A 13,257-nucleotide genomic window follows, 5' to 3' on the forward strand; every position below is an offset into this window, starting at 1 on the left:
TGAAATGGCATTGTAAAGATACAAATTTTACTTCAGACTCTATTTTTGTGTTCCTTTCAAAAATAACCACTGTAAGGGGGTATAAGGGAAAAGAGGAGTTGAGAACCGGCTTGACAATATAAATAATAGTTTAATGATAAACTGAAACAAAACACACAAACATAAACACACAGAGCAGCTGCCTGTCATTCTCTCCCACCGCCTTTATCCCTTGCGCAGCCCATGATTGGCATGCGTTGTTCCAGCCCGGCCCTGCCCTCCTCCGCTCTACAACCACATACAGATTTGGAATAATGTGTGTGAGTAAATGAGGACAGAATTATAATTTTTTGGTGAACTATTCCTTTTAAATTATACATCTTAATAAAACACCTGGTTCAGTAGTTCACAAGTTAATATAATCCTGCAGTGAGGATAGTGTAAACATATGTGACTTGCTGTCTCTGGCGGAGGGCTCGAGACTTGACCTGAGCTTGAATGTCCCCCTGAAAGGATGTACTGAAAGGGAAGGGGGGCACTCACCTCGCCTTGTGTGCCAGATGGGCAGAGGTGCCAAAGAAGATAGAGCAAACAGAGCCTCATGCTAGGGTCTGCTTGGGGGATAGGAAACCAATTGGTGCAGGATAGGGAGGAATTACAGAGTGAAATTAGGCTAAACACTGAAAGACAGTGGCGGTTGCGGCCGCATAGAAAATGAGTTCTCACGAAGAGTTGTTGTAATTGGAGCTGGAGGGATTTGTCACTGTCCTGGTCATAAATGTTTGTGGGGAATAATAGCCATTTTCTATCCTTTTGATTCATAAACAATTAGGAAATAACACTTACTACCGAGGAACAAAGATTGTGTTACATAGAGTTATGAATGACTTGGCACACCGTGCGTGATCCTACTATTGCGGGGCCAAATTTGGCTCGTGTCTGGTTGGACAGAGGCTGTGTATATCTGCATTGTGCTATGGAATGGTCAGAGCAAGTCCTGATAATCTAACAAAATTTAGATAGGACAGTATATAAGCAGTCATAGGAAGCTGTTGCACATGTAGTGGTGGCTCAGTGGTTGAGGCTCAGGGTTACTGACCAGAAGGTCGGGGGTTCAAGCCCCAGCACCACCAAGATGCCACTGTTGGGCCCTTGAGCAAGGCACTTAACTCCAGGTTGCTCCGGGGGGATTGTCCCTGTAATAAGTGCACTGTAAGTCGCTTTGGATAAAAGCATCTGCCAAATGCATAAATGTAAATGTATACAGAGCCGAAGCAGCCAGTTTGAGGAAGCAAATTCAAACAGTCAGTCACTCCGTGTGGGAAATTCAGATAGGAGAACATATGAGCAGGGAGGAGGGAGCTGTCTCACATGTATGAGGCACCGAAGTTGGTGCTTGGCGGTTTGCATAAGCAGTTTACCCTGAATGGACCACTACAGGTGGAAAGTTTAGATGAGAGCATATGAACAGTCATAGGGGAGCTGTTTCACATGTGTACAGTGTTGAAGCAGCCAGTTGCAGAAGCAGCTTCACGCAATGATCTGCTCTGGCGAATAGAGATTAGTAGGAAAGACAGAGTAAAAGTAGCACTTCAAGTGGTAGCAGTCGATGCTGTGAAACGAATGAGCTGCTGTGGCAGCTTCTGTTGAAACGAGATGATTTAGACAGAAGAGCTGTTCTGATGAAGGCAAATGCTTTGCAGTGGAGTTGCAATCCGTTGATCTGAGTCACTTGTATGGGTCTGTTCTTGGGCAGTGGGTGGGACCAAATGCCGGAAACTCTCAATGCTACGTAGATGCTTACTATGCTAAAATGCTACAATGCTTACTCTGGCTGTTTGATTTGTTGGATTAAATGAACTTGTTCCTCATGAACTTTGTCAATAAAACATCATTATTATGGAAGTACAGTATTTACAGTGTTTTGTAATGTGTGTGTGTTTTTTTTTTCTAGGTGTCTCGGTGTGAGAAGTGCCGCTGTGAGCCCAGTGGAGAGGTTCTATGTTCCGTGTCAGCTTGCCCACAGACAGAGTGTGTTGATCCAGAATACGAGCCTGACCAGTGCTGCCCTGTGTGTAAGAGCGGTAAGTGGTTAAGCTCCTTCACTCTCACTCTCTATCTCTGTTTCTCTCCATCGTTCCTCTCAAACCGCCATCCACTGAACTGCTGAACCCCTGCTGTTCCCCCTGGAATTAGAGATGTAGCTCACAGTCAGTTCTGTAAAATGACCTCAGAGACTTCCGTCCACTACACCCAATTACCACACCACAAAGACAATTCACAGAAAGCATGCACAGAGCAGAATATCTTGTTTCTTCTTGTATGCTTTACGTGTGCATCCATGTCATTGTCAAATAATGGCAAGTTTGCCATCAGTGAGGTAATGCAAACCATAGGAGATTATATTTGTCTGCAGGCTTTTGTTTAAGATAGATGCTGAGATCCATTAGTCAGGCAGCAATAGCACTAATGAACCTGCAAAGTTGCTCTGCTTGTTTCCAGGAGGTGAGGTGATTAGTACAGGCAGGTGTAGCAGTTGCAAGAGGATTTTTCCAGCCCTAGGGCACAGATGATTAAACTTTTGCACACAAGTGATCTTTTTCTCCATTTGGCTGGAAATACTGAAATATAAGGCATAAAAATGTTCTCTCTTATCTAAGTTCTCAGCTCTGAGACGGAAGTATTTTCAAAGCTGCTCTTTGGTACAAAGTCTGTTTTGTACTCATGAAAAGTACACTTTTTTGCTCTGATCCAAAATCTACTGAGATGCCATTTTAAGGCATCATAGGAGTGCTCTTAAGGCTGTTTCAAAAGCTAGACAACTTAATTATGCAGCCTACAAAAGGGGCCGTTCATACTGAATGTGTTTTTGTGATATTCTATGATGTTTTTCAATTGCTTTCTATGTAAACATGTGCCAGATGGATGATTTTGAATGCTGACCACTGCTTTGACAATTTTTCACAAGCTGTCAAGAGAAATTAACATTTAAAAACACCTCTCAACACCTGCGTTTTGTTTGCTACGCTGAATCTTGTATTTTTAGTACAAGAATGCATTTAGTTTGAACAGCCCCTAAGATATCGGGTTTTATCCAAATTCTAAGACAGCATCAAATTTATCATTCATGGAGGACACAAGTAGGGCTTCCATCTTTCCGCCACATGAATACGGGACGCTTGAGCATTTTAAGCTTGTCAAATCGGGACGGAAGTCCCCCTCAAGCATTTCGTTATCTGCTTCAATATGGGACACTATGCATTTAATATGGAAAGTTTCGCTGTCCTTCTGGGGATGGGTGGGGGCCCTCTCGCTGTATATGGGACAATAGCCATCCAATACAGGATGTCTTCATTTTGGCCTATATGGGACAATATCTATCCCATACGGGATGTGTTCATTTTGGGCAAAAATACAGTACAGGTCATCCTGGCTAATAGGGGAAAGTTGTCAACCCTATACATAATCCAGTTATGGATTCGATGAGCTGAGTGAAAAAATAAAAGATGTGGACAAGGCATTAGAAATGTAAAATATATATAAACGTATATTTCATTTGATATGAAAAGTAATGTATAATTTTACCCAATATTTGTGTGTGCTATATTTTTAAGCTTTTTAGAGAATCACACTGTTAGCTTAGCAACATGCACCTGTCAAACTCTACTAAATTAAGTTAGAAATCGAGAACTTAATATGTGGAGTGCTATTTGTGTGGTGTGTATGTACATCCTTCCAAATCTGTCACTTGTTTTGAAACAGAGATGTTATCAGCCTTGTATGTGTTGTTGATCTTTTTTTGGCCGGAGGGGTGTTTTGTGAGAAAGGAGGAAAGGAAAGCTGTGACCTCGGGTTAGTGTGTGAGTGTTCTGTGATTGGAAAACATTACAATGTCTTGGGAGAAGTTTTCTGAATCAATGTGGGTAATATAGAGCTGTTTGAGATGCTTTTAGACAGCATGTCCAAGACAGTTGCTTCTTGTGTTCACTTGGATCCTGATCTAACATGGCACCGGCAGACACGCTGCCTCCTTCAGCAAAACAGAAATGATGACTTGGTATATGGATCTCTGATTCGGCAGCTAAACTCCCCACATGCTGTGGACAATGGGGGAGGGAGTGATGTAGGCCAATTATTTTAAAGAGCACACATTTAAATGAATCATCTTGGCATTAGCCAAGATGCTGCCAAGATTCTCTGTTCAAAATTCTCAGTTGGTGTTTGGGTGTGAGATGAATCCAAGAAACAAAACCAGGCCTATTTCATCAATTCTCTGTGCAGAAATTAAGACTGAAGTGCCGAATGTAGAGTGAAGATTTCAACAAGTTTTACAAATGCATGTGCACACTCAAGCAGCCAAGCAGTATGGTTTTAAGATGGACTGGAAACATTATGCGCAACACACAAGATTAAAGCTGCCTAGTGATTTCACAGCGCAATGTAATGCCATAGCACGGCTCTGTTGTGCTTGCACAGGTAGTCTGCAATTTGATTTTATATTAGAATTATTTAAATAGGTCAAATCATTCTAAATGGTTGTTTGCTGCTGCTGTGGTTTTGCATGTCTTGTTGGGGTGGATCACAGAGAGGTGCCAGTATAATGGGTGGGCACCTCTGAGGTTTTCACTACAAGTATCTGAGGTATAAAACTTGAGCACAGATGCAGTGCAAGAAGCTGGCAGATGCTCCGACCTCCTGAGATTTGATCTCTTCAAAAGTAAGACTTCAAAGCTTCATGCGGTGACACTGCAGGATGGGTGACGGGTGTGTTAAGCTGTGAAAGCCAGTTCTTACTTAGCCTCTGCTGCTGATAATAATCACATGAGTTTAGACAGTCAAACACACAAACCTTTAGTGTTTGAAGAATTAAGATGCCGGATCCTACAAACTTTCTGTGCAATTGAGTAGTGGAATGGTTATTTGATTGCAATGTTTGACAAGTAAAACAAAAATTATTTCAAATTACTTCTCTAACATTGTAATCAGATTACATTACTCATTGTCTCAAAAAAGTAATCATATTTCTAATTACAATATTGCATCCAGTGATAGCTAGAGTAAATAATCTTTGACCTTTGTTAATGATTTGGGTCGAATTTGATGGAAAACTATGCGAGCTGAGCTTCGTGGCGCTGCAGACTTTTGAACAGCCTCTGCAGATGGTGAGTGGTGGCGGTGTGTGTACCTTTGTAGAAAATAATTGTTTCGAATTTTTACTTGATAAGTTGTCCTCCAGACGCGTTGTGTGTATGACCCACTTCAATTAAACCTGCTGCTCACACTTTACAAAAGTTGTGTTGGGAAATGTGTTTGAAGAGACAAAGACTGGTTTCCATCTGATTATCAATGCTTGAAAAATACATTGATCCCAAGCCTGATAAATATATCAGTATGTGTGTGAAAACGTTTACAGTTTAGATACTGTGAATTTGTTGAGATTGTACATTTAATAACAATCTTAGTGAATGTGATGAGGAGGAGAGCATGACAGGGCCGTGAGGGTGCACAGCTGGTGCTAAGTAGCGCAATCAATGGCTCCTTGCCCATCCTTTTTACTTGTTATACTGGTGCCGAAACTGGAGATCCCTCGCCGCTGATGGGGGATCGTGACGCTGAGGAGGTGTGATGTGGTGGTGCTGGTGTGGTTCACCTAAGGGCGGAGGAGCCTGCTGCTGTCCACTAGGAGATGAAGGAGCTGCTGTCATCTACCAGGGGGCGGGGGAGCTCACTGACGTCTGCCAGGAGGCGAGGTCCAGTGCCATCACTCAGCGTCTCAGAGGACCGCTGCCCAGCTGGCCGAGGGCCGAATGGCACCGTGGTCGGGAATCGGAGATTCTTTCTTTTCTCTCTCTCCCACTCTCTCTCTTTGTCTCTCCCACCCTCTTTTCCTCCCCCCTCCCTCTTGTCCTACCCAGGTACCCAGGAGGTGGGCAGAACAAGCCGGCGAGGACATGGCCAAAGGGCAAACTCATTCCCTGTAGGCGGGGAGTAAGTCAGTCCAGAGCTTTCCCCGGCCTAAATCGGGTGGTGGGGGTATGTGACAAGAGGAGGGCGTGGCCAGGCCATGAGGGTGCTCAATCAGCAGGAGAGAGATAAGAGGAGTTTGGGATGCCAGAGAGAGAGGGACACACACACAGAGATGTGTGTGTTGTCGACATGTGTTATTATGTTCCAGTTAGTTTTGATGTTGTGTTATAATTAAAGTCTTGTTGAATGTTTATTCAGTTCCCGCCGCCTCCTTTTCCGAACTGTTACAGTGAACTATAATGTATGTGTAAATGTCACTTACAACTGTGTAGGAATAAGGGGTTAGATTGCAAGAATTTAAAATGTAATGTGTTAGAATACTTTTTGGCTGGATAACAGTAAATAGTTACATTGTAACTGCATTCCACCCAACACCGTTTGTACCATTAAGAGCCATTACCATCTGATTGACTGGTATCTTCTTAACTAGCTTGACTATTAAGACTTCCTTTTAGAGGTCTTCACGGGTCCCATTCTTGTACTTCCTGTCCTGGGTCTGTTTAACATCTGCAGTGACGCGATGACTTTACATATTGGCTCTTTTATTTAGAAGGCGGGACTTATCCCGCCATATCTGTGTTTGACAGATGGCGTAGACTGCGATTTTTGAGATATTGTGGCTGGAGTTTGTTCGCTTTGAATATTTAATATCTATGGTCAGACATGTCTCAGAGAGCACAGATAACTGAAAATTAGTAATGTTAATGTCAATGGCTGTGGCACTGAACGAGCAATCATTATTATATTTCAAAAGGGCAAACAGTGTAAGTTATCATATTATGCGAGATACAAAAAGCTGCAAAGTTGCTTTTGTCATCCGCCACCGTGACAGCAAGTGGACTTTTGAAGCTGAAATAATGAGTGGATTATACATGCTCTTTCAATCAGCAAGAGAGGAACAACATGGATGATATTATACAAAAAATTTTGGCAAGGAGGATGGATTATATGCGTCATGGTCAGGTACAGGAGAAAAGGCTACTAACGTTACATTAGGTAAGACATAAAGTTTTATTTTCAAAACTTGTAAATTAACTTGTTAATAGCAATTAGCTGTGTGATCTGTGCCGATTGGGTTCAATTGGGTCTGTGTGTCCCGGCCGGGTCTGGGTCCAGATTTCCAATAGTGAGTCTTTTCCGGGTAGTACATTTATGGCATTTCTGTGTTCTGCACGGGTCTGGGTCCAAACTTTCAGTAGTAAGACCTCTACTTCCTTTGTCAACCAGCTTGAGCAGAAACATTATGCTGGTCAACCAGCTTTACCAGCTAATTTTTGCAGGTGAACAGCATGACTATGATACTCCACCAGCTAGACCAGCGTCAAATCAGCATAAACCAGTCTGGGAATTCATGCTGTTTTAACTCTGCCTCTGCTACTAATAACAATCACCAGAACTCAAACACCTATCACTCAAAATTTCAGGGTTTGAAGTTTGAACAGTTTCAGGTTTGACCAACTCTCCGTGTAATTGAGTTCTCCGATAAATCAGGAGGAGAATGATCATTTAATTGTCACAATTAAGAGAAAATTACCATCTGATTGACTGCCCCTTTGTATGAAAGAAAGCTTTTAGACTGGCCCTTTGAGAAAAATGTGGTGTCTATAGGATGAAATTGTAATAGCTGCAGAGGAAGAAATAGGGGCTGTTGTCTTCATTTTGGTTGGCAGGCTTGACAATGAATGGGGAAATAGTGAGGAGAATCGATTTCTAAATGGGTTGAAAGCATTTCTCGCATAATCATAATCTTATGCTCGGTTCATGGCCACCCAGCATGGGCTACAAAAGCTTCCCCTCCTACTGTTTTAGCTCAGGTCACAGAAACCGCACAGATGAATGGAAGTAAATGGTTGTAATTTGTTTGGTCATTAGAGCCATTAGAGTATATTGCACATGCAATAAATGTGGTTTAAATTGATAGTTAACCTCAAAATGAAAATTCTGTGATTATTTACTCACCCCAATGTCGCATCAAACTATGTACATTAAGTGAATATTGACTCCGGTCCAACCCTGTCTTATGAGAACTCAAGCGTTAAAATGTATGAAATCGAGTTCATTCAAATAACAATTTGTGTAATGAGAAATTAACTTAAGTTACTTGTGTCAGACGTTGTGTAAATACTTATAAATTTTATGCCCTAACCCAAGCCCCAGATCTAAACCTAACCATAGAGTAGAGTCTGTAAGGATACTTTGAAGCATCAAGAGAATATTTTGTGTGACAGAAGAACGTAATTATCACGTTTTAGGAGGCGATGGAGAGTCACCTCTTTGGCTGTTGCAAAAGTCATACAAATTTATACGATCCAACTCATACGAGTTCCTACGACTTACTCAACTCATATGAATCTGTATGATTTCTCCATGAAAGTGTGTTCTCGGGTCTGTCAAAAAACACCATCAAATCATATTAATAAAGAAATTACTGAACACAAATATGATGGCTACGTCAGTAACATCAAACGTGTCTTGGGACCAAAGGTCATGTAACATGTTGCACATTTACCAACAGAAGAAATGAGAACCAATGTGTTTTGATGTTATTGACAGCATAATTGATTATTTGATTTTGAATATGATGTGAAGAGTCATTAATGAATGACTGCTTAAATTTCATTTTGTTGATTGCACAAAGTGATTGTATCATTTCAGAAGACTTGGAATATAATGCATTTTATCGAGTCATATTGATTTCTTTAACTGTTTTTTTTTTTTTGTTGTTTTTACTTACATAACAGAGTCACTATTCACTTACCTAATGACTAATAAACCCTGTGTAGACTTTTTATAAATTCATATTTTTGTGTTTTCCAGAAAAATCTTTAATAAGGGTTTGGAATGATATTAGGGTAAGTAAATAAATGATTTTGTGCCAATTTTCTATGCCACCTTAGATACCACAGTGTACCTTTCATCTTATTAGCCATAGTTGAATTAATTATAAGTGGGTATTAACAGATGAAAAGCACAAAGGGTTTATAAAGCAGTCATGAGGGCTGATATCTCTATTTTCTTCTCATGAAGAGCAGAGGTAAGGACATCTCTCTTAGCTGGTGAATGAAGCATTATGTTCCGGTGCAGCGCTCTTCCTGGGTCTGTTGTTGAAGGAGTATGCTGGGAGACAATCGAGGAAGTGCCATGGGGAGAGATGAAAGTGAGCACTGTGGCTAATATCCACCCCTGGCAGTTGTTCATGAATATCAAAGAACATTTGCAAGGAGCAGCGATGTTGGCACTCAAAAGGAAAAGGGGGAAAAAACACATTTGGATCCAGTCATAACACTCCTGTGCTCTTTTCACTCACAAAGGGGCTGTCAAAAATAAGAAACTTGTCATAGAGCGGGGTTTTAAAGATTCAGGGAGAATGCAGCACCCTTGCCACTTGCTCTTAGATACGCATTCAAGATATGATATCCCAGATATCGCCCTGAAGCACTCTGGTTACATTGAAGCGTGTTATACTGTGTTCAGGATGCGCAAAAGCCTGTGTCTGATCGGGGTCACGTGAACATAACGGAGCCTAATTATACATAATTTTTCTTAACACATACTAGTTGGCTCAAACAACTGACCGACTAGTCAATTATGAAAATTGGTAATTGTACACAACCCTACTTCAGTCACCATCCACTTTCATATTATGGACAAAAGATGCAATGTAAGTGAATGGTATCTGTGGCTGTCAGCCCCTAACATTCTTCAGATGAAAGAAATTCATATGGGTTTAAAACTACATGAAGGTGAGTTAATGACAACATTATTTTTTCACTTTTGGGTGAACTATCCCATTAACTAGCTTAACCAGCAAGACTAATGCCATGTTCACTCTAAGGGTGTGTCTCATCTCACTCTCACTTTCCTTAATTATTGAATCAGATATCTTGAACATGAATTCGGGCACTGGCAAAGGAGTTCATCCATTGAACATTTGGACACTGGTGACTCAATTATCTGCGACACAATTACAAGCTCCTGCTTTTAAACACAGCTGGTATAAATGAACAACATTGTTGTTTATCCCTCCTGTTATGGGGTCAAATTGCCCCCACAGCAACTTCACCATATATAAACTTCGCCAATATGCTAAATATTTTAGAAAATCTTGAATCTTTCTGACTTTTCCTGAATTTATTAGAAGAAAACATAAAAATATCAAAATCCCTGTACAGATTTTGACCACATCGGTGATGCTTGGGGTCATTTTGACCCCAACCTATTTTATGGTAGGCAACATGGAAAAATGAACAGCTTTATTTATTTTTTCTACTGTTGTACCTTTTCTTGTTGAATCTCTCCCATTATATTGTCAACTTATTACAAATGTATCCCTCACCTTTATGCCCAAACATGAGATTTTCTCTATTAGAGAGCTTATGAGCTTTTGGTCCCTGGTGTTTTCAACCTTTTTTTATCCCCTTTTTCTCCCAGTTTCGGAAAGCCCAATTCCCACTACTTAGTAGGTTCTCGTGGTGGCACAGTTACTTACCTCAATCCGGGTGGCGGAGGAAAAGCCTCAGTTGCCTCCGCTTCTGAGACAGTCAATCCACGCATCTTATCACGTGGCTCACCGTGCATGACACCTCGGAGACTCACAGCATTGGAGGCGAGAACCACGAGGAGGAGGTTACCCCATGTGACTCTACCCTCCCTAGCAACCAGGCTAATTTGGTTGCTTAGGAGACCTAGCTGGAGTCACTCAGCATGCTCTAGATTCGAACTTGCGTCTTCAGAGGTGGTAGTCAATGTCAAAACTCGCTGAGCTACCCAGGCTTCTGAAAATCCTTTTTTTTACTAATTGTGAATGCTTGATATCAACGGCTTTTCCTAAAATAAAGGCAGACAACAAGTATTTGTTAAAACAATATAATAAAGTGTTTATAAACACATTACTCTATTTTTCTTACAACCATGAATCAAAAGGCATGATATTTCAGATGCAATAAACATATACAAATGGTCTGTACATTGTAAAAATTGTGCAAGTGACTATTCTGAATTTGTGTTTAGCATGCAGCACACTATCAATAGTACCACAGAAAAAAGGTATACACATTTGAATTGGGATGGCATTTGCCAATAACTCGGCAGAATGGGGTTGATATCTGGGTGCTGGAATGTTTGGGAGCAAAATGTTGACTTCCCGTGTGATCTTGTTGATTGTAAAGGGAGAAAATATTATTGTCACCTTATGCACATTATGGATGAAATATCATTTCAAACTAAATCTCTTTTAAAGAGAAAATAAGGCTTTGACTTCCTAAATTTACAGTTTATTTAGTTATTATCCTATCATCAGCATAGTAACTATAAAGCAAAAGAGTGCTTGCATGTGTTACCAAAGGAAGAGATGCATTGTATTTCACTGCTACACTTTCCTTTTGTTGACCTCCACTCATGTGGGCCATTGCTTTGGCAATGTACAGTAAAATAAGCACTGTTCTTGAAGGGCTCTGGAACAGGGGTTGCTGCTATACTGAGGAGGTTGCAATAAACATTTTGAGCATGAGCCGAAAACTCCAAAATTGCAAAGCAGAGTCCATGTTGTTGGGGGAAAGGGTTTACTCGGATTTTCAAAAAATGAAGGACAATTTGGGAGAGATATTCATGGGGGCTTAAGAGAGGCCCCAGAAATCACTTTCAGGGTTAGTCTCAACTTAAATACTTCTTCCATTTCTCTTTTCCTCCAGAGAAATATGTTTGCTCGAATTTGTTGCACTGATGGTTTTATCCGTTTGTAATGGGGCTTGATTTTCTGTGATACAACTAGAGGAGAGAAGTATAGGGCAGTGATTTTACAATCACAGCACCTCCAGCTCTCTCGACACTGTCCAGTAACGTTATTTTCCCAGTCTTTTATGCCCAGGAGATACAAATGGAAAGTAGGAGAACAGGATTTGAAAAACAGACTGTATCAAATTCCATGCATTTATATTAAAGGGATCTTTCACATATGTACATGAAAGCTCACCAAATACCCCGTAAAACATTCTCATATGGGTTCTCTTAATATGTAAATGTTATTGCTGCATCACTGCTTTGCATCCCCTTAGAAAATGATCTGATCTTATATGGATTGTCATCATAATGTATTCCATATTGCTGCATTATTTGGCCTTTGGATTTAATCTTACGTGAGTTCTCTTATATTTTTAAATAATATATATCATGGAATCTCTACCTTTGTCACTTTTTAAACAAACAACTTTACAGTTCATAAGTGTTTTTCTTCTCCAAATATTAATAATGTTAATACTATTGCTGTGACTTGCAGTGCATTCTGTGTGCCTCTTTTAATTGCCTTGTCTGTTGATAATTAGATTAATTAGTAACATGCAGGGTTTGAGAAAATATTACACAATTAGATCTACATAGCAATAAGATACAGTCAAACATTTGTTTTAAACATTCGTATTAACAGTCATTATGAGTGTGCGTTACACAGTGATTTTAAACAAATGTACATAACAGTCCATCCATCCATCCATCCATCAACAGAATGCATGGCAGTTGCATTTAATCAGTTTTGTTCCAAATTATTATGTTTTAATGGTTAATGTTTTTTTTACACTCAGTTCTTTCTAATCCCCCTTCAGACTTTATAAATGATAATACTGTCAGTCAACTTCTCTAGCAGGTGAACTGAAATAGTTTGTGATGTGTCTCGAAAGTTTTCTTTCTCACTGAACAAATCAGCAACACACTCATCATCACTGCTGCAGCTTGTAGAGAAATAAATTAAATGTTTTCGATCTGCTCACTAGAGAATAATTTGCTTCTCTTGTTTGTTTTTTTTCAAACATTTCAAGTGGTTATTTCTTCTAAGCTGATGATGGGTGGAGGGTGAAGGGTGAAGGGAGGACCAGCTCAAAGGTGCGTTGAGCCACCTACTGTACCGGGGTAAAATTGATTGTCCATTAGCAAAGGCTTGAATGTGCTAATGGCGAATATACGTGTTGCTTTCTATGGGAATCTGTTTGTGCAACCAATGGAACATGGGGGAGGGGTTTCTGGAACAGTGATTATTTTTGTTTGGCAGTTCTATTTTGTGACGGTTGTTGCACAGAAATTACACACTTTAGCTTTAAATTTCTTTAAAAGTATAAAGTTTACATATAACAAAATAGATAGCACACTAACATTATCTACAAAATTAGTTTAAATGGAGGGAATTCAAGCTGAATTTATTGCAGAAACTTATGGAGAAGAAGAATAAGAATAAAGAGACATAGCTGTATGCAGCAATGATGG

General features: G+C 40.2%; 2 protein-coding genes across 2 annotated transcripts in view; one reads left to right on the top strand and one right to left on the bottom strand.

The window, feature by feature from the left end:
* The window catches only part of LOC127661011 (kinesin light chain 1-like), a 293,422-nt gene that overhangs the window by 112,639 nt on the left and 167,526 nt on the right, over nucleotides 1-13,257 (bottom strand). The window lies entirely within an intron of this gene.
* LOC127661017 (brorin-like) overlaps nucleotides 1-13,257 on the top strand; it is a 28,944-nt gene that overhangs the window by 7,359 nt on the left and 8,328 nt on the right. The window contains exon 3 of the mRNA XM_052151557.1: nucleotides 1,934-2,063. Within this exon, the coding sequence (XP_052007517.1) occupies nucleotides 1,934-2,063 (130 nt within the window). The remainder of the gene's footprint in view (nucleotides 1-1,933; nucleotides 2,064-13,257) is intronic.

The sequence above is a fragment of the Xyrauchen texanus genome, chromosome 20, assembly GCF_025860055.1.
Source record: "Xyrauchen texanus isolate HMW12.3.18 chromosome 20, RBS_HiC_50CHRs, whole genome shotgun sequence".
Classification (NCBI taxonomy): domain Eukaryota; kingdom Metazoa; phylum Chordata; class Actinopteri; order Cypriniformes; family Catostomidae; genus Xyrauchen; species Xyrauchen texanus.